The sequence below is a fragment of the Branchiostoma lanceolatum genome, chromosome 19 (genome assembly GCF_035083965.1).
Source record: "Branchiostoma lanceolatum isolate klBraLanc5 chromosome 19, klBraLanc5.hap2, whole genome shotgun sequence".
NCBI classification, from domain to species: Eukaryota; Metazoa; Chordata; class Leptocardii; order Amphioxiformes; family Branchiostomatidae; genus Branchiostoma; species Branchiostoma lanceolatum.
The window spans coordinates 4,471,178-4,493,057 of NC_089740.1; the positions used below are offsets into that span (position 1 = coordinate 4,471,178).

The following is a 21,880-nucleotide window of genomic DNA, read 5'->3' on the forward strand; positions in this document are numbered from 1 at the left end:
ATAAATTTTGTTTAGGGTCTCCTAGCGCCTTTTTTAAACTATAGTAGGCCTTTTTGTTGGAAACTTTGGAAGAGGAAAACTTAAGCAGAGCTAGGTCGATAGAATCTCATTGTTTTGGGCATGTAGGTACCTTAGGTGATGATTAACATAATGAGATGCATATATCACACAAACCAGGAGTTGATTTACGTAATTAATAAGGGAAACGTATAATTTGGATGCATTCCATGCTGTAGTGGTATAGTTAGGATAGCAGGATACATGTAGCTTATTCCCAGACCGCCTCAAACATTTAACTAGGTTAGTCGGACCACGTATTCCTCAGTCCGGACTGGACCGCTCTTTCCACCAACCCTATCAACCCACTGGCCTGGAGGGATAGGGTGGATGTCACAAATTTTAGTTCTCAACCCCACTGGAGGCATTGTTACAGAAACATATGTACAGACAACTTCGTCGCATGCAAACACAGCTTTCCTTCTCCTTTCACGACGTCCTTCTTAACGCACTCCCGTACCAAAAGGTATATATTTCATCATTTCTTGTTTACACCTTTCTGTATACATGTTAGATATAGAATGATAAGTTTATTGCAAATTCGTACTCTCCAAGCAGAGGAGGGGTTCCGGCTGTTTTTAACCTGTTTTTAGGAGTTTTTGTCGGGCTTTCTACTTTGTCATTTTTTTTTGGGGGGGGGGGTCTTTTGGGGTTTGAAGATACAACAAAAATGACAAAGTAGAAAGCCCAACAAAAACGCCTAAAACACGTCAAAAACCAGCCGGAACCCCTCCTATGCTTGGAGAGTAGCAAATCCGTGCCAACGGGCTAATTACAAGTAAGATGAATCGACAGACAATTATTGCAGAACAGCAAAACATGTGTCTACTTTTTTACGCTTCCTCTATCTAAATGACTTTATTCGAGTTTCCTCTGTCTATGATTATATCTATTAAGTCGTACTATTCAAGCCAATCCACTGTATATTGCTTCAGTGATTCAGTTTAGGCTATTGCCATAGTACTAGTATGCATATAGTAGCCCAGCGTTAAACGCGTATTGATGTATAATTTTATTTCTCATAAGAGAATGTTAGAATGCTTCCTTTTCCGGTCTACTGTGAATGTTACAACGTTCCTTATATTTCGCTATCTACTGGTATTTCATTTCATAATGTTACATATGCTGTTTTAGTTCGTTCTATTTCGCTCCATTTCGTTCTATTTCGTTCCACTTCGTTTCATTTCGTCCATTTCGATCCATTTCGTATTTTCTAGGGACCGAGTATTTTCTAGTGATGTTTCTGAAATATGTACGGTTTTAAGTTTAATGTGTTTTTGTAATACATGTGGTTTGTTATGTGCCGTCTGGGCCTTTGTAACAGTGTGGTTCAAGCGCCACTTATAATGACCAGTCTAACTTGTCCGGACCTTTTAGCCTTGTGGTTAGTGCGTTGGGTTTGTGCGCCGGGTTTAAATTCTAGTGAGTAGGATTTGGCGCTCTCGTTGCCAAGGCCCGGGTTCGATTTCCGGTGTGGGAACTACTGAAACGCAAAAGGAGAATAGTATACATTCTCTTGGCTCCCAGGAATCGAATCCGGGCTGTTAGAATGTAAGCAGGCTCCTTTTATGCTCGGGTTGTTAGGCCAGTTAGATTGGTCAGTAAAGTGGAGCTTGAACGACACTGGTTCACTTTTAACGTTATTCGCTTTTACTCGGATTGTACTATTCTCCAAAAGGAGGTTTCGATCGACAGGGCTAAGAGTTGCCGCAATATTTTAACGCCTCTCTCCCTAATCGTTAAAAATCGCGACCATCCCTACCTAGGGGTCCCAGAGTAATATGGTCCGGTTTTCCCCCCGGCGAACAAGGTGCTCACGACAAATGTTTAGTTGTCTGCGTTTCGGGGCAGCATTCTTGCATAAACCTCTGCAGCAACAACTTCGTCGAACCAAGTACGAACGCATACTCAGCTTATTCCCTCCACGACAGCGTTCTAAACTTGCACTCCTGTACCAAAAGTAAGTTTATTATTCTCAATCTATCTAACTTATCTAAAACGGAAATGCGTAACATTATGTAACATTCTTTATGATGAAAACGTCATTTTCGGTTTTGTTTCTGAAATGTGAGCGTTTTGAAGTTATATGCACAGTTTTGGTTTGATGTGTACCGATAGTGTATTTTTACGTTATTCGTTTTGACAAAGATTGCACACGACTGTAGGCTATTTACGTTCTTCATTTCAACATTGTCGAAAATCTTTACATGTGAAACACCGAAAGGGAGTAACATAAACTGCCGGCCCCGGGGTTCGATCCCCCGAGCTCCGGATCATAACCTCACGCACTCCAACCACTTATGAGGCTAAAACTAGTCAAAGGTCGCGACCCCATAGGATGACCAGTTGGTGTGGTGCTTATTATCACTGCTGCATGATAGTCCCTGTGACACATGTGAGAGCAAAGTTCTTTTCCCTTTTTTTTCGTTTTTGTTTAAACCCGACGAAAATCGTTGCGCGTGCGGATGCCTTTGTAAAATCAAGTCAATGTGGCTTAGTAAGTTGTAGTAAAAATTTATATGAAGCTACTACCTTCTCCAGCGAATTTCATCGATAAAAAACGAATCTTTGTACGCTTTGCATGTTTTGTTCTCGTTATGGCCATACTTGTACGATTTTCATGATATCCCCATCATAAAGTCGAGGGCAACATAAATTTAGTTTAGGGCGCAGCCAGGTCGCCAAGGTATCGAGGATCTAGTTAGAGGGGGGCTTTAGGAATTAGAAAAAAAACGCGTCCACAACACCAACCTATAACAACTCAGCAAATGCAAGCCAAGCAAAAGTAGTCTGTTAATTTGTTGATAACTTTGCCAGATCGCGAGATAGTAGCGAGGTCGCCAACGTGCCGCGGGCCCAGTGAAAGGGGGGCTTAAATTTGTTTTCGGGGCGGAAGATTGCTAGGATCTTAATATAAGGCCATACTAAATTTACCATATGGATGACATCTTCTTTACAGATAGGTTGCACTAATTATTTCGCCCAGCCGATTGGTTTATCCTTATGCTCTCTGCACTGGTAAAAGTGATTGGCAGCATGTTGAAGACTATGGATGGCATACACGTGATTTAAGTCTGTAACACTTAAGTCAGGTGCCTTATAGTATGTATATCTTCACTTGCACCAAACATGCATAAAATGATTACGGGGCAAGTGTGCGACAAAATCAGCATTGATTTATGATCACCAAAGGCATCGAGGTATTCATATCGCACACCGTTGTCGTGTGTTTCCTTATATGTGTATATGGGCTTTTTCCAAAGACCGTGGGTTGTAAGCGTCCACGGGCGGTCTAGAGCCAATTTCTACCCCGCCAGATTTTTTCTTAAGCCCCCTTCACACTTGTGCGTGTATTCAAATCCACATGAGTTGCATGTAAACATATCTGGTTTAGGTAAATATTGCGGCCAAAAAAAAGTAATTTCTTTGATTCGATGACCAGGCTGCACAACGGTGGTAAACAAAGTAGAAAACAACTTCTTCCCCGCAAACTTAACTTAAACCCAAAAAAATTGTTAATGCGCAACTCATGCGCACTTGAATATAAGCACAAGAGTAATAGGACCCTTAGGGCAGTGCGCGTGCGTGGAATTAAATGTAGGGTTATGTTTATGTTTAGGTTTAGGTCAGGGTAGGTGGTTTGGTGGTGAAATCCACGAATAGGGACTTAAGGGTTTTATTTGCCGTTGTTGAACATAGATGAAACGTGGAGCACAATGATTTGAAATTCCTGATTGACAGAAAAGAGGGTGTTGTCACAAACAATTGCACAATTAGTCAATTAGGTCAAGTGGCCAAAGTCGCTGCCTTTGTATTGATCCAGAACACTGCAAAGAGGCAAAATGAAGAAGAATAAAGAAGTTTGTAAAACTCTCTGGAAAAAGGATTGTATATTTTACGTTACGATTAATTCAGGTTGGTTAAGTGGGACAGCATTATTTTTGAATAGCAGAAAAGAGGGCGTTGTCAGCAGACAATGAGAACAAGAGAGACAGTAAAAAATCATTGCCGTGGCGACGCTTGGGGGGGTCAATCAATCAATCAGCCAGGCAATTAACCAGTCAATCAACCAGCCAATCAAGTCAACCAAGTCAATCAAGTCAATCAAATCAAGCAAATCAACCAAATCAAACAAATCAAACAAATCAAACATGGTTTATTGTTCAACAGACGTGGCAGCATGTAGGCTGAATCGCGCCCATTGTTACATCGCCATCATACATACATATTTGTGAAACAACGTTCATTTCTGAAACTATTGCACTTATTACAAAACTCAACGGAATTAGCTATTGCACTTATCACAAACTCAACGGAATAAGCTTTTAAAATTTCTGCTACATTACAATCCAAGATACAATATATGTACAACATGAAGTCCATTGATTATAACATAAAGCAATTTGTCAGTGGTGTAATTTTATTTCGTTAAGCATCTTCAGAAGTGACGCTACTGCGCTATTACTGAATCTTGTGGGAGTTATCGGTAAAGATAGTGTCTTTGAGTTCCTCAGGTTACGTCCAAATGATATGTATATATAAAGGCCACCAGCTTTACGTCACCATCCGAAATGACGAATGCAATCCCTTGTCTGAGCTGTCCTAGAGCCGACCCTGGGATCGAACTCTGGCCCACGGATCCATGGAATTTGATCCAGATGGCCGATCAGCGTGGTTACGTTACCGCTTGCGCCATAAGGAATTGTTGAAAACAATCATTCCGTTTACACGGAGGTAACTACTTCCGGGATGTGTCTAATGTCTTCCATAGCAAAGTTAAACTACAATTTCAACACAAGTAGTTTCGACTCGTCTTTGTCAAGGAATGAGCAATCCACTGTCTCGGTGACGTCACGTTATACAGATATGACACGTGACTCGGTGAGAAGTGGATCATACGTTGTAGAAAGTCTGTGGCGCCCTCCGCCTCTGTTAAGGGATGGTTTCAAAGCCCTGATGTAGATTTGGGTTAGTCCAAATACTTGTGTTGTAAATTGTAGTTTGATACAAGATAACTTCTACCAACTCAAATAAAGGGAAAGGAAAAAGTGATCTCGAACCAGTTTAGTTCAAATGAACTCAATGAACAAATGAGCTAATCTTCCACTGGTCGTGACTGAGAAGACAGACGCTAGGTTCAGTATTTGCAGGCTCATTGTACCGGGGAAATTCCCCTAGCTCTTTTCGACAAGCACAATGGACAGTAGACCATGGCTCAACGTCCCGTCCTAAGTACTGCAACCTTTTCCGGTAGCGTGCATGTCGGGTGAGCGACACAGCCGGGATCGAACCAGGGGCTTCTAGTTCCAGTGGCAAAATCGCTAACTACTGGACTACGCACGCTACCACGCTACAGATGAACTTTCAAGTGTCTAATGTCTTGTTAATTCCTCCAGATCACCATGTCCAGTGAAGTCGTCTTTGACCTTGAGTATTTGACTCGCCTGGAAGAGTCCGCCAGGAAGCTGGAGTCAACGCCCCAACAACGATCCGAGATGATGTTTAAGGCCCAGAGGGAGGTAGACGCCTACCTGGAACAGCTAAGTCTGGACCACCCTACAGGATGGGTGATACCACCTAAAGAAACACAAGTAAGTCTGGAAGGGAAGGGCGAAGCGGGTGTCTCGTAAACGGCCATCTGAAACGGCCGTCGCCATTTGAAACGGCCGTCGCCATTTGAAACGGTCGTCGCCATTTGAAACGGTCGTCGCCATTTGAAAAGTTCGTTGCCATTTGAAAAGTTCGTCGCCATTTGAAACGGTCGTTGCCATTTGAAACGGTCGTCGCCATTTGAAACGGTCGTCGCCATTTGAAACGGTCGTCGCCATTTGAAACGGTCGTCGCCATTTGAAAAGTTCGTCGCCATTTGAAAAGGTATTTTCTTTATCTTCCAGGGCCAAGACAAGCTGGTACAGCCTGGCCAGTACCAGGTACAGTCGGGTCCGAACCAGGTACAGTCGGGTCCGGACCAGGTACAGTCGGGTCCGGACCGGGTACAGTCGGGTCCGTACCAGGCACAGTCGGGTCCGGACCAGGTACAGTCGGGTCCGGACTGGGTACAGTCGGCTCCGGACCAGGCACAGTCGGGTCCGGACCGGAAACAGTCGGGTCCGGACCAGGTACAGTCGGGTCCGGACCAGGTACAGTCGGGTCCGGACCAGGTACAGTCGGGTCCGGACCAGGTACAGTCGGGTCCGGACCAGGTACAGTCGGGTCCGGACCAGGTACAGTCGGGCCGGGGGCCTCATGAGACGGAGCCGCTTCCTATACAGGAGAATGGCGTCAGTATAGGTAAGCTTGACGACAAGGGCTAGATACACTCAGCCATAGACGTCGTGTCTCCTTATTCTAGACCTTGATTCCAGTCTTAAATTTCAGTCTTGTTTCGGTAGACTTTCTTGGACGGTTTTTGTGTTTACACCAGCGTAAAATTGTTAGCTTTTTTGTTTGTATCTTTGATGGGTGTTGGTACTATGCAGTGCACGTATGTTCTATATTGAAGAGGTCTTGGTTTGCCCTCCCCCACAGACGAAGTGCTTCGAGACTTCAGCCGTATCGGCGACGAAATGGAGCGTGAGGGTCACCCCGGTCACATGGCGTATGTTCCCGGCAACTCCACCACTCCGGCCGCCATCGGGGACTTCTTAGCCGCCTCCTTCAACCCATACTCACGTAAGATCGTGACGAGATTCGTGCTTTTTGGCGACGCCTCAGGGGCGAGCCTAATAGTAAATGATGATGATGATGATGATGATGATGATGATGATGATGATGATGATGATGATGATAACTTTATTGCACAACAATTGTATATTGTGTGTAGTTTGTAAGAATTATAGAAATTGTACAGGAGTGTGAAAGTCCTCGGGACGATAACTCAAGAATGCTTGGATGGATTGTCTTCATATTCTCTTCTAGGGAATAGCACATAAAATCTTTATCAATTCAAATACCGTCACATATGAACTTTCTTTCGACTGTAATATTCGTGCTTTCTTAAAAAAAAAAACCTTCAATGTTAAGCTTGGAAACTAAGTTGGTGCAAAGTTAAGCGATGTAGAACCGTCTCTTCTAGGGAATAATTCTGAAGCAAAATAATTGTGAATAATGTGAAAGGATATTTCTTCAGCTACAAAACCAACTGAGTTTTGTTTCTTCAACCTCTCTAATTTTGGCAAATTCTTAGGGAAAACGACTATTTCTACGTTTAACATTATGCTCAAATTTGGAATTTTGTGTAGGATGCAACTGAGAAATTCTTGTCAAAACAGTCGAAAATGTTGTCAGAAAGAGACAAACTTTGTTTATATGAATTATGAAAGTTGACGTGAAATATTGATCAATGGTGTGTCGCATGCGTCATTCACCTTTCTGTCATTCCTTCTGTAGTTAACGTCGCCTCCTGTCGACGGGCGGTGAAAATGCAGCAGATGATAGTGCAGTGGGTGGGGCGGCTGTTCGGGTACCCAAGCGCATGCGCCGGGAACCTGACGTCGGGCGGCACTGTGGCTACAATGGTCGCCATGACAACAGCCAGAGACCAGAAAGTGCCACGAAGTAAAGACTACAGCAGGTAATAACGTCATTGAAATTTGAGGCTACAAAATATCATCTTTTTTTGCGTGTGACAATTTTAGTGACGTCGGTGTAATGGTGTTTGGCCCAGAATAAAAATAGAGATCCTGGGTTCGAATCCCATAACATGCCACTGATGTTGTGCCCTTGTGAAAGGCAATTTACACAACTAACCCACTCCACCCAGGTATAAAAATGGGTACCAGACTTCGGTTGGGGATGTAGAAGGCAGTGGAAGGAGAGGGCTGGGCTTCTCCTTCCAAATACCGTGCCCTGGACACAGTGGATAACACTGCCCCTACGGCCTCAAAATGTTATGGGACAATTTTGCTGACCTTTTGGTTCTGTACATGTTCGTGGTATAATGTCATTGTCATTGCATCATATCTCTAAAAAAAGTTGTGTGTTGGTTCATTTTTTGCAATGGTCCTTTTGTGTCTTATTCTTTTGTTTTTCTGCACCGGTAAACAATAATCTCCAAGCAGATCTATCGGTGGCAAGGCAGTACCAAAAAGGCCAACCAATGTCAAAAGCCCTTTTGATACTACCCACCCTCCCGAGCAGACCCGATATGCTCGGTACGTTACCTCCCATACCGGCCCTGCCATTTCAAGCCTGTAAAAATCGCTTCTGGCAACGTTACTGACAGTTGCTAATAAATAATCAATGAGCTACCCTTTTTTGGCACAAAGAGCCATTATTTTGTCCTGAACCCAAAGTAACGATGTAAGACGTAACCTGATTGGTTGATAGCTTCCCAGCGTCCTTTGCGGTTTTGCTCTATATGAGCAAATTGGCTGATTGGCTGAAAGCTGTTTTGGAGGTGACGTCGCCAGAAGCGATTTTACAGGCTTGAAATGGCAGGGCCGGTATGAGAGGTAACGTACCGAGCATATCGGGCTTGCTCGGGAGGGTGATACTACCTTGCTAGCGATAGATGTACTTGGAGATTAGGAAAATAAACAACACTGTTTGTAAACTCTTCTAATTTCTCCCGACGAACCACAGGAGTGTGTTGTATTTGAGTGAGCTGACCCACGACGGCGTCGCCAAATGTCTGTCCACTCTGGGCATGCGAGAGGCCGTGGTCAGAAAGGTTCCTGTGGATGACAAGTATAGAATGGACGTCAACATACTGCGCAAATTCATTGAAAATGACGTGCAGGTTTGAAGCTCACGTGCCCGTATTATGGTGAGGGATTGAAAGGTTGAAAAGTGGTGAAAGGGTGAGATGTACTTGATTCTACGATATTTCTAGCGAAGTTTCAGGAGCGAGCTTAATAGTATATTTTAGGCCCGTTTCACTATAATTCCCAGAATTTTACAGGAATCCGTCCGTGGACGCCGCCTGTCACTTTATACCTTGTTAGTAAGGTCTGGCATTCCGACAAGAATTCCCAGAATTTTACAATAATCCGTCTGTGGACCCGCCTGTCACTCTATACCTTGTTAGTAAGGTCTGGCATTCCAGCACGCAGGTCGATGACAGATGACCTACTTACGTGGTGTCCGATTTGGTACTATTGGTTGCGTGTCAGGGAGTTACACGGAATCTGAAATTATTAAACAAAAACAAACAAATGATATTGAGAGGTCTGAGGTCAACACCATACTCGGTGTGAAATTCAAGCAGCACTACTGAAAATATTCTGGATTTAACGTGCTACATATGCGTACTGAATACTCTCATTTTGCATGAAAGAATCCGTCCAGGCGTCCTTGAATACACGAGAATGTCGACTTAGTTTTTTAAATGAAAAATACATTTGACGTTAGCACGTCTTTCAATCCCTTTTTTCCGACCAGAAACAACATTTTCCAACTGGCAATGTCCTAAAACCAATTTGATGTAAATATGACAAAACAGAAAGTCTACCAGCAACAGAAAATTGACCGTTTATGTCTTTTTTCCCTTAAATTTCTTTTCCCTTTCTCTTATTATTCTTCCCCTTTGTGGCATCGTGTGGCGCAATCCGAGAGGTCCCGGGTTCGTAACCACTGGTATGCCCCGATGTTGTGCACTTAACACGACTTTCCTCACTCCACCCAGGTGTGAATGGGTACCTGACTTCGGTTGAGGAAGGTCGTATTGAGGTCACCTACTGGCGCCGGATGGCAGCCGCCCAAACCCTTGCGACAGTTCCACAAAGTGCAAGTGTAAAGCAAACATGTATCTGTTGTGCATTATGTGATTGTAAACCCTGCAGCAATTCAGCACTGGCTGCCATTGCACGGGCAATTTCTGACTAATAAACCGTTATCATTATTGGATATGGGAGATTCTTTATACACAACCAGGTATTGATCTCACCTGCTAACGTTTCGATGTCTGTCAGACACCTTCTTCAGAGCTTTTGACTGGAGTACTGCTTCTCACCGCTATAAGTAGCCGATGTAGGTGGCGCTTTTGCGGTGAGAACACTGTCCCAAATATGGCTAAGTTTGTATCCCCCCTCGTCTGAAGGTGTCTGATAGACATCGAAACGTTAGCAGGTGAGATCAATACCTGGTTGTGTATAAAGAATCTCCCATATCCTATTTTCTACCAACCTGATGAAATTATTTTCGGTATTATTATCATTTCCAGAACAATCTCCTCCCATTCCTGGTGGTGGCGACTACAGGAACTACCGACGTGGGCTCCGTGGATCCTGTCCCCGCGATTCGCGCCGTCGCTACTCAGTACAACATGTGGCTTCACGTGGACGCCTGCTACGGAGGCTTCTTCGTACTCTGCAACTCCGCCAAACATCTGTTTGAAGGGGTGGAGACAGCTGACTCAATCGCTGTAGACCCACACAAGGGTATGTCATCTATTTGATTCTTCATTTGTTCGTCCGTTCATGTTTTCGTTTGTTCATGTCGTCATTCGTTCAACCTGTGCATCAATTCATCCACTCATTTATTGATTTTTCCTTCCTTCCTTCCTTCCTTCCTCCCTTCCTTCCTTCCTTCCTTCCTTCCTTCCTTCCTTCCTTCCTTCCTTCCTTCCTTCCTTCCTTCCTTCCTTCCTTCCTTCCTTCCTTCCTTCCTTCCTTCCTTCCTTCCTTCCTTCCTTCCTTCCTTCCTTCCTTCCTTCCTTCCTTCCTTCCTCCCTTCCTTCCTTCCTTCCTTCCTCCCTCCCTCCCTCCCTCCCTCCCTCCCTGCCTCCCTCCCTCCCTCGTTTCCTTCCTTCCTCCCTTCCTTCCTTCCTTCCTTCCTCCATCCATTTGCTTATTTGTTCCTTCATTTGTTCACCCATTTCTCCAGCCATCCATTCATTTCTTCGTTTATTTATTCATTTATTCATTCATCTTTTACTCATTCGTTTGTTCATTCTTCCATTCATCCCTCATTCATCCATTCGTTTCTTTATTTGTTCCTTCATATGTTCACCCATCTATCCAGCCACTCCTTCATTGATTGATTGATTGATTAATTTGGTCGCTCGTTGTTAAAGCCACCCATTTATTCATTCACTCATTTATTTATTCGTGTATTCATTCATTCGTTTATCCATCTCTCTTGCCATCCCTTCATTCATTCATTCATTCATACATCAGGGCTATACGCGCCGTTCGGAACTGGTTTAGTCCTGGTGCGAAACGGTACGCTACTGCGCAACTCTAATACCCGCCAACACGGGAACTACATGCAAGACCAGCTGACCAACCCAGAGGACTGGAATCCCGAAGACTTGACATTTGAGCAGAGCGCACACTTCAGGTAAAACAGTGTTCGAAGCGCCTCTTGTGGACTATTGCGGAACTACAGAATTAAGTGTGCTATGTGCTAGAAAGAAGATTAGAAAAAAAGGTTTTGCCTGGAAATGCATAGATGTCAGCAACGGGTCAAAGGTGACAGGCAATCTGTATCAACCCCCGTCTCGGTTGTGCGATGGTTGACGGTGCTCTAACGGGTCAAAGGTGACAGGCAATCTGAATCAGCCCACGTCTCGGTTGTGCGATGGTTGACGGTGCTCTCAGGGGTCAAAGGTGACAGGCAATCTGAATCAGCCCCCGTCTCGGTTGTGCGATGGTTGATGGTGCTCTTGCGGGTCAAAGGTGACAGGCAATCTGTATCAGCCCCCGTCTCGGTTGTTCAATGGTTGTTTCTTCTGTCCACAGAGCCCCAAGGGTATTGTTGCCTCTCCAGTTGTATGGAGTTGCAACCTTCCGCAATGCACTTCAAGAGAAACTGGAACTGGCCAAGTACCTGTACCTCCGACTCAAAGGTAAGAACATCAACGTGACGTCACCTGTCAATCATTCCTTACGTGCTGTTGCTAAGCAACCACTTCTCTGGCAACCTTTCAAATTTGAACATTGCCACATTTGAATGACGTGAAAGGGGAATGTTCGCAGTGGTTTTATGTTTGCAGTTTTCGCAGCGAACTCTTCACCGCAGACTTGAAACCACCGCGAACATTTTTGTTCTGTCTTCTGCGCATGGCCGCCTCCACCATTGTTTTCTTCTCCCTACCGTAAATTCAAATCCCTGTAAACATATCCTCTTTTACAGTATTCACCAGACATGTAGGGGATAGCTAAGATTGGTTTCGGCCCTTGTAGTGGCCTCGGAACGGGGTTTGATCAGGCTTGAATGTTAACTGTCCATGTCAAAATTCCAATGTACTGTCTTGTCCTTGTCAGCAGGACTAGTATAGCCCTTTGTGATAGCGACAGGCTAGTTGAACATACAACCCTGACTGTGTGTGCCGAACAGCCAAGCCCATAAATAAACAAAACCATAGCCTGTCCTGGACGAAAGATACAAAAACCGGACGTTCTGCTGCAAGACCAAGGTCATACACTATGGGGTCCAAACTTGACCTTGACCTTCGTCTTCCCAACACCTATGCACATACGAAATATCATTGCAATCCCTCCAGAGGCTCTAAAGTTATGATGACAACAAATATCCGGAAACACAAAGACACCCACACCCAAAACAACTCCTCCATTTTTCATGGATCGATGTAACATGAACATAATACCACCAGGGTACATAATTCCGCCACCCTGAAAAGATACGTCTAAATAAAAACAGATCTCCAATCCAACATCACCCAACATGCACCTCTGTACAGTAGTATCTAAACTGTGCATACCTGGGGGTGCTGCACTAGAGAGTCCTCAAACCCACTGTTTTTCAAAGGGGCTGATTTATGTTACCCGGCGGATTGATGTTAATGATGGTTAATGAATAAATATTGACTTCTTACAGGTTTGCGTAGCAAAACCTTTGTTGGATCCGTTGGCATGTGTAGTGGCCGCCATCTTGTATTGTGACGTCACCATTCCATACCATTTTATTGGGAGGGGTGTTTTGGGGGTCGCTAGCGTTCTCTCTATTTCTAACAAATCGGCACACAACTATCACACATTCAACTCAAATAAATATTCAACACCAATTCATATTGATTCCTGTAACTTGCTAAACTAACATAGCAAACCTGGACTATATGTAACACAAATACTTAACTCTAGTTTCATTTTGACTCAACAGGACAAGCACATATTCAAGTGGTAGAACCAGTGTTGTCCACTGTCCTGTTCCGTATCCCTGGTGTGAGTGACAACACCAACCGTGCTTTGCTGAGAGAGATCACCACCGATGGCCGCTTCTTCATCACGACTACCACAGTGAAGGGTGTACTGTACCTCCGCGTGATCATATTCTGCTACAGAACCCACCGGCAAGACATCGATGTCTTCATCAACAAAGCGAAGGATGCCGTAGTGAAAATGGAGCTGCCGGAAGTGGAGTTTTGCCACGCTGGGTGAAGCTTCACATAGATTCACCATAATATATCAAGAGTTTGCATATTATTTCTGTACACTTAAAGAACTTTATCGAGTCGGAAGCTTGCTTAAGTGGAAAATAATTGACCGAAATGATGCTTAACAAAGAAAACTGCAGGCTAAGCTACGTGAACGCTCCGTTAAGAGTGTAAAACATGATGATGATTCCGTACACAAGGTAAAGCGCTTAAGCCCCCCCCCCCTCTCACTGGACCCGCGGCACGCTGGCGGCGTCGCTGAGTCTTAAACTGGATTTGTGTTGGCCTCGACTTTATAATGGGTCCATATCATTCAAAACGTACAAGTATGACCAAAAGACAACAAAATTCTCAAAGCTTAAAAAGATTCGTTCGTTGTCTGTGAAATTCGTTGAGTGCTTTGTCAATTCGATCGGCCGCAGCGACGCCGCCAGCGTGCCGCGGGTCCAGTGAGAGGGGGGCTTTGCCAACAAGCTCAGTTGACCAGTTCTCTAAAAAAAGTCCTTCTTAAGTTGATTTGACCCGAAGCCTACATCAATTGAGCTGATGAGAAGTGTGACGTCAACAACGGATCAGAGGTTCCCGGCAGTCTGTATCAGCCCCCGTCTCTGTTGAGGGATGGTCGATGGGCCCTAAGGTAGATTTCCTCGTCCACTTCTGTAAGGATTCAGTGTCCAGAATTCTGACTCTGTCCAAACTCACTGAGTGCCCTGGGGACTCTATGTGTATATGCTGGGAGACCTCTGAGTTTGCAGAACTCGGTCGTCTTTCCTTTAAGAACTAGTCTTAAGTCTAAGAGACCTTTTGTTGCTGACGTCACACTTCTGCTCAGGTCAAGTGACGTAGGCTTCGGGTCAAATCGACCAAAAGGACTGGACGAAAACTTGTTGGTATTAAGGGATTTACTTTGTGTATTGAAATAACGTGTAAATTCTTTGATATGTTGATTACCATCACAGCTGAACCTTCATCACACGAATATAACAATATGTATCCTTAGTGGTGTTACCCGTGCAACAGCGCCATCTACTGATTATTACCAGTACTACAGGATACTCAAATACTGGACATCATGAAATGTTGACGGTGATTTTGATATTTCAGGTTCATCATATTATACATGGTGAAGTTTGATAGGTGTTGTCCAAGGTTTTTGCAAAATGTGACAAATTAAATCTATCAATCGTCTGAAATGTGTTTGTGATACTGACCTGAACCTGACCCTCTCGACCTGGCCCGGACCTGAATTTCTGTACAGGTACCCACCCCTAGATGTCACACTTGACCGCGTGATAGTTAGATGTATCCAGTCTTGTCTCCTCCAGAATATTGACATTTGGGGCAAACCTGTCTGTATTTGCCGAAAAAGCGCAAATCCTTAACTCTACTATTTTCTCTGTATCCCTCATGTTGTTACGCTTGCAACAGCACCACCTACTGATTATCCTCAGCACTGCAGGATACTCAAAAGTGGTTTTGATTGTGATTGTTTGATTCATTCGGCAGTAAAGAAAGTACAGCCAGGGCTACCCAACAAACCGAGGGCTATTACAAAGGGTTAGCCCTGGGAATAACATTCAATATTCAATACAAATTTTCACAAAGCACGTCAAAACACACATGGAGGCGTACACAAAACGCAGGACTAAAATACATGGAAGAAACAAAACTGAAGCGCATATGGAGAAAAAAATGCACGAGACTAATATATATAAAATCGTTAATAAAGCCAGAACTCAGGTTCACATTACGTAGGTTACTTTAGATTAGATTAATCAAATGATATTGTGACGAATAATGTTTATCTCATTATACATGGTGAAGTTTGAAATGTGTTGTCCAAGATTTGTTTTCAAATTGTGGAAAACAAATCTATCGATCGTCTGAAATATGCTTGTGTTACTTGTCTTCAGAAATAAGTCGGCGGTTTGATAAAGAGGTTGGTGAAAATGTTGGGAAAATTGACACACACACAAACACACATACTGACTAACTGCCACGCATGTGCGCATGTTCAGGCACACATACAATGTATACACACACACATGCACACACATGTACTCTCGTGAGCACACATACGCCATCTTGCATACACAATACACACGCACACACACGCACACACACACGCACAAGAACGAATTTCAAACGGGAAATTCACTTTCCATGGCAACGCCTAATATCTAAGCAGATCCAACGATTGCAAAGACCGTATCCAACTGGCAGGAGAGGTTTTTATTGCAACCAAGTTCATGCAGATCCCGGTTGCAATAAAAATTCTCCCGGACAGTTGGATATGGTGTTTGTAACTGTTGGATCTGCTTGGAGATTAAGCAACGGCACCTTACAACTTTTTAAAAGAAACCAATATAGTTAGAAACACTGCAAAAACTTCGTCAGTCAGTACAGAACAAGTTATGCATACCAAATTAAGTGTTGAGTATACTCTTTCAAAGCCAGGCACAAAATTGTCCCCTGCAGCTCCAATAAAAGCCGCGAGGGGGGGGGGATTGGGCAAACCTACATCACTGTATATCAATACTCTCTGCCCAAAGAGCGATCTACATCTTAGATATCCAAAACACAAGATATCAAAACCGGATGCTCCATTGCAGTACCCCAGATTGTCGCTAGGGCCCATTTGATATCAAACTTGACCTTCGTTCCCCCCTACACACCTATCAAATATAACAAATATCCGTCTACAGCTTCTCGATCGAGTTATGCTGTCCAGAAAGAGAGAGAGAGAAAGGGAGAGAGAGGGGAGAGAGAGAAGAGAGAGAGAGAGAGAGAGAGAGAGAGAGAGAGAGGGGGGGGGGAGAGAGTAGCATAACCTTCTTTGCGAAGGTAACACCGTCCCAGTTTTGCTGGCTATTGTATGGTCCTAGGTCCCGGGCACTGGGTAGGTCGCACGTGGGTTTCACAACAAAAGAATTACCCCCAGCTTGCTCTTTCGTCCTTTGTGTATGTGATTTTCTATTGGCCGGTGAATATGAATCGTTCTAGCAATCCTTGGTTCTAGTTATGGTAATTCAATTATCCACGGAGGCTTCGTTGCGCCCGAGGTCACACGAACAAAGCCGAAGCTGAGCGGATTTTCACGGCAGAAACTCGAAGCGAGCGAACCGTTACTCGATACACCTGCCGAACCATGTCACGAAAATAGGCGTTAAAACAGCGCTATGGTTATTCATTTTGACAGACGGCAAATCAAAATGCAATTCATAAAATTCATATCCGTATATGAATTTCTATTGTCAGGATTGAATAGCGTTATTCTAAATGTTAAATATTTCGATCGGCGAAACATTTATCTATTTTTTTCCAGAAGCTAACTTTCTTCTACTAAAACAATATCACCACATGTCCGGGATCTAAGGTACGACGTTCTGCTGCAGTACCAAGGATGGCCAACAGGAGGCCCAATCGACCTTAACCATCGGGACCACACCACCTACCCTCATACCAAATATTATCGCAATCCATTCAGAGGCTGCGCACGCACACACGCACACACATAGACAGACGGACAAGTCAAGTCAAGGTCTTTATTTATTCTCCATGGAACAAAAACTATACCTCCAGTTTTCATGGAGGTAAAACATGCAAGAAAAATAGGGGCAAAATTCCACCTTACGTCAAACCTCATCAGAGGGGTTAAGGATTTTAACCCCCTTGTCATTGTGAAAACGAGGTAACGATTTCATATTCGCGAATTGCGCATTTTAAAATTAAGAAAAAAAACGCCCAGAAAAATGTTACCAATATACTGCGACCGTCTCAGTATTTTGTGAATTTGCAAGTAGGTTTAAAAACAGAGATTTCGCGACTAATTTTCATCCCCTTTTCTGTCTTACTGCACACAACAGACAACAGACAAGTTCTTTTGTAAATTAGCCATTTTCAACAATGAATAAAATAGATCTACAAAGGCCACTAAAAATTGTCTGCATCATTGAAACTTATATACGCTCACCCCACGCCATTGTCGGTTTTTCTTTTTTACTGGGCCAGCGGTTTGTCTTCAGTTGAAAGAATTTACATTTTGTCAAATGAAGACAGAAACAGTAAGTTACAAATATAATGGACAGTTTTGTCATATAGAAAATTATCTGCATTTTAGAAATGCGCAAAATATTTCATTGCATCCTAAGGCAGTGTTCTAAAAATTCGACCATACGGTAAACCATGCAAAGCAGCTGCGAAATAAGCAAAATATGACGTGACTTGCAAGAAAAAACAACGGAAAATGGATACTATTATCATAGAATGCCGAAGTCAATTTCAATTTCAAAGAAGAGGATGTGAAAGAACAAAAATTAAAGAATCTATTATTCGGTATACCATAGTCTCTGTGTTTATTCATTTGTTCAACCTTTCTAACCACTTAGTTTTCATAATGAAGGCAACTTTTTTTGCAAAATTGTTATTTTTTGTCACCGTCGCATTAAGTTTAGGGTTCCCAGATGATGCCATCCATATTATCAAATCAACATTGCCTAATTTAAAACTCTGGCAAAAATTAAACTCTGTAGTTTTTGGAAATTTAGGGCTTCACATCTGCAAAGCAAACAGAAGTCTTTTCTTCTAATACTTCTTGGTTTCCCGAAGCCAAAATTCTTCGGGTACATTTTTGCCTAACTCCTTGAGAATGGGGAAAGTCTTCTCGTGACGTCACGAATTGTGGGCGGAGCCAACCGGCTCCCATTCACCGGCAGCCTCGTTCTGAACCAGCGGTAAACCAAACCCTTAGAAGCGTTCAGATCGTCTCCTGGAGAAGCTGAGATTTCTCGATTTTCCTTCTTTCTCTTGCGTTAAAGAACTTACGGAGTGGGAATCGAACCCCGGACCTTGTGTGGAGTACTGTATACGTGAGGATGGGAGCGGTGGAAGCGTGGGTTTTGTACGGGACACTGTTGCTGCGACTCGGCTCGGCGATCAGTGTAGTCCTCCCTGATGTCTACTGGAACATGTCCAACAACATGTGAGTTTTTTTTTTCTTTTAATTCTTTTCTAAAGAAATTCTTCTTCTTCTGTCCTTTTCTGTGGGTTGAGAACTTGAAAGAGTGCAGGGATCGAGGGTTATTTGTTGTGAAAGACGCTTGTAACATGGGTGAACGCGTTTGTCAAAGAGAATTATTTTTCAGGCTGTGTCTAACCTAAAAGGCAATGACAAGGGGTCAGATAATCTGTTGCGGCATCTAAAAAGAATTATTATAAAAGTCCAGTTTTTATGAAAAAGTGAGAGTTTTGGGATGATTTTTGGGTGTAATTTTTGTTGTATTTGTGTGAAGTGTGTGATTTGTGAGCTTGCACGTTGCCGTGATGTTTAGCGGGACACGGTCGCGAGTTGTTCCGGGGCTCTGAGGATTGCGGCCCGCCGCGGTTGGAGGCCCGCTCCCCGCGGAGCCGCCGGCGCCTAGCCCCGCCAACCCTCCCTCCCAGACACCCCTGTCCCGTTAGATCTGGTTTAAATCGGAAAAAAATTAACCCCAACTCCAATTTGATAATCCCAAGTTCCGTACCAGACTCCCAAAAGTAAGAATAATTCAGCCTAATTTTTTTCCCAGTGGGAAATTGAAAATCTCTTGCGCAAACCATAGCTCTCAACAGGGGTCCTGCATAACAAAACTCCTTAATTTTTCTACGCAAAAACAACTTTTTTCGTGATAGAAAAAATTATAAGACTCACAAATCTGAAAATCTAGGAAATAACCCATTGGTTTACTTGAATCAGTGCTGTTTTCACTTTCCAATATTGTCTTGAAGGAATAAAAAATAAAAATGCAAATTATAGACAAGGCTCAAACCCCTATCCTATAAGCATCACCAAACCTTATGCATAAAAATTTTATCAGAATAAATAAAGATATACAAACTAAAACTAGTTTTGCCATCTGAAACTTGAATATTGAGCGTACAACTCAAGTTGGTGTTTTCGTTTCGAAATTTGGATTCAGTATATGACAAAATCCTATAAACTTGCTGTAGTATAGATATTTTCATTCAGATGATATTTTCATAATTTTTTTGGCCGACAACTCTAGTCTAGGCGATTGGCATCATTGCATCAGGTACAACAATCTAGAAGAGAAACTTTTGCTACGAACAGTCGCTGTGAAGCATTTTACTGAAGTTTACGCCATGTACTGTCCAGATGATCCTTTCCCAGCGTAAACTCTTGTCCCAAACACACTCCAGACTTGGTCTCGAGGAATGCTTAAGTTTGGTATTGTAAACACAAGGCTTTAGCAAACCTTAACTGGAGTGCGGAGACCTGTATTGCCGGCCCGGGGGCAAGAATTTAGAGCATGTCACGGTATGGGGAGTTTCCTACATCACTTGGCAATCTGTGCTCCCGTTGTGTTGAGCTGATCTTTTAGTTTAAAGGGAACGTTTTCAACGGTTGCTTTTTATTTTTCTTCAGTAAAGAAACAAGTGTATGTGATGTGTTAATGTTTTGTGGTATGCACATGACGATCATTTGCAAACAGGTGTCCAAGCTATGGGGTCTTGTTTAACCCTTGGCCTGCTAACTTCTTCTGAAATGAGTTGTTTGTATGGTTAAACATACATGTACATACGGGAGATCGTGAGGGAATACATACAGGTTTCTAGTTTTTGCTAGTGGTTCAATGTATTCGAAAGTGGTAAAAAATCAGCCGTACCTGCTACCAAAAAATGAAAAATATGGTGTGCATTGTTTTTGGTTTTCGGCGTTGGCTTGTAGTTACATATTTGTGATATTTTTCTCGACCAAGTTCTAACGACGTTAGTCGGGTGCAGACATGTACTTGGTATTTAGAGGTCGCTGAAAAGCACACAAATCCCCCATGTTCACTGCTAGGCAAGTAAACTTCACACATCCTTAAAAAGTTTACATTAGATTTTTCACCTCCAGTAATCTTAGCGTACGGATCAAAGTTTTCTTTAACAATTTAAAGAATAAGGAAGAGCATTAAATTTCAGTTTTTCATTCAAACTGTAATCGTTACTGTATGTTATGTGTACATCACTCATTTGTTTGGTATTGTACTTAGACTGCTTGAATTGTTAAGACAACAACATTAAAACTTTAAGGATGTCTTTAGCCTGAATCGTTTTACCATCCCCACTAACATTTACTGAGGAAACCTTTCAGCATTGTGTGATAATATCCCTTCTGTTTTCGAATTCGTGTACGTAAGCTACCGGATAAAATTAAACTCGGCGAGCGTATGCGCCGCAGCAGTGTGTTTCGCCAACACGTTTCGTTTGAATAACTTCTCTTCTCTCGGCGATATCTGATACGCGCCGGTGCGTAATGTAGTACCATTGTGCCCACCACCCTGTTGATATTCTATCTACGTCCAATTGTCTTGTGCCATTCAATGACCTCCTTCAGACACAAAGCCCTAGTCTCAGGCTTGTTTACAAGATTTCTTCCCCCAAGGAAAAACACGACCTACAGAAAAGGAAACACTGTGTAGTGACTTGCCCTACGCTTTCTTCTAAACTGTTTGGATAGCCCCATGAACAAGCTTGATAGTTTTTCCAAGCGAAAGAACAACTTGACGTTCAAATACCCGAAGAAGAAAGCTTCTTGGTGTAACATTGATGTCTGAAACAGATTCCAAACGGTTTGTTGAAGACAAAATAAGAAACTTGATTAGTGAAAGTCCTTGGGAGTACAATGTATAGTCCCTCTCTTTTGAATGGGTCTTGTTTGGTGTAACTGCCTTTTTCAAACTCTATTTATGGCAACGGTAAGCAAAGATCCAATTTATTCGGTTACTAGGAGATGTGCTACATGTATTATTACGTTTGACAGTATTCAACGATTTTTTTCAAATTTGAAATATTATTTGATAGAGATGTGACAAAGGTTTTCAAAGACATTATTGTTTTGATTTCATAGTCTGTGTTGGTGTGTACAAGAAAAGGAAAAGTTTCTTCCATTTGCATTGAAATAAAAGAAGCTATTAATTATCGTCATCAATATGAAATAGATGACACTATGTGCTAACATAATTTATAGCCCTAAACCCCCCTCCCACTCTACAGGGGTGTAGTATGTAGACTGCTCTGTTTGTTTGGATAGCGGACCACTTGGGGAGGTCCAAGTTTGCATTTAAGAAGGTGTCTTGTTTTGATGGCTCAAGGTTTGTTGTAGAAGCCATAGATATTTGGCAAAGAACTTGGGTGGGCCTGGTAAACAAACGAGAACTTAGTTTTTATTTTTTGACACAACTTCTCTCTGAAATGTTGAAAATTATGCTTATTCGATGGTTTGTATTTGGTGTGGTTTGTCCACTGGGTCTAATTTAGAGGTTTGCTAATTGGGAACGGAATGGGGAGGGGGCATTTTGTTAAATCAGGACACTTATAAACATACAATAATATTGGCTAATTTTCCTCTTGTAAAAAGTTGTCCATTGTCTTTCCTTGAATTTGTTCAAGAGTGCTTGTGCGTCTAGTGTCCATATTCAATAGAATGAACCAACAGATATA

The 21,880-nt window shown here is 42.9% G+C and overlaps 2 protein-coding genes across 4 annotated transcripts in view; both read left to right on the top strand.

Annotated features, from left to right (window-relative positions):
- Positions 1-373: 373 nt before the first annotated feature.
- On the top strand, positions 374-15,282 carry LOC136425083 (aromatic-L-amino-acid decarboxylase-like). 2 transcript variants are annotated; one of them, XM_066413853.1, is made up of 10 exons: positions 374-522; positions 5,452-5,648; positions 5,952-6,348; positions 6,586-6,729; positions 7,447-7,630; positions 8,641-8,797; positions 10,220-10,436; positions 11,175-11,337; positions 11,739-11,845; positions 13,120-15,282. In XM_066413853.1, the coding sequence occupies exons 2-10, from the start codon at positions 5,460-5,462 to the stop codon at positions 13,395-13,397; spliced, it is 1,836 nt and encodes a 611-aa protein (XP_066269950.1). In that variant the 5' UTR covers positions 374-522; positions 5,452-5,459; the 3' UTR covers positions 13,398-15,282. The 2 variants fall into 2 exon arrangements, with proteins under 2 accessions (XP_066269950.1, XP_066269949.1); XM_066413852.1 differs by lacking the exon at positions 374-522 and adding an exon at positions 1,665-2,017 and having other exon boundaries at positions 5,454-5,648.
- Positions 15,283-18,088: 2,806 nt separating this feature from the next.
- LOC136425327 (ephrin-B2-like) overlaps positions 18,089-21,880 on the top strand; it is a 93,357-nt gene continuing 89,565 nt past the window's right edge. The window contains exon 1 of one of the 2 annotated variants that reach the window (XM_066414177.1): positions 18,089-18,374. In XM_066414177.1, the coding sequence (XP_066270274.1) occupies positions 18,268-18,374 (107 nt within the window). In that variant the 5' untranslated portion in view covers positions 18,089-18,267. The remainder of the gene's footprint in view (positions 18,375-21,880) is intronic. The other variant, XM_066414176.1, reaches the window with a different exon arrangement.

Excerpts from the sequence above, each read along its gene's own strand:
- LOC136425083 (XM_066413853.1), top strand. The coding sequence starts at position 5,460 with ATGTCCAGTGAAGTCGTCTTTGACCTTGAGTATTTGACTCGCCTGGAA. Across the intron at positions 6,349-6,585 it reads GGAGAATGGCGTCAGTATAG|ACGAAGTGCTTCGAGACTTC; the intron begins GTAAGCTTGACG and ends CCTCCCCCACAG. Across the intron at positions 10,437-11,174 it reads CGCTGTAGACCCACACAAGG|GGCTATACGCGCCGTTCGGA; the intron begins GTATGTCATCTA and ends TTCATACATCAG.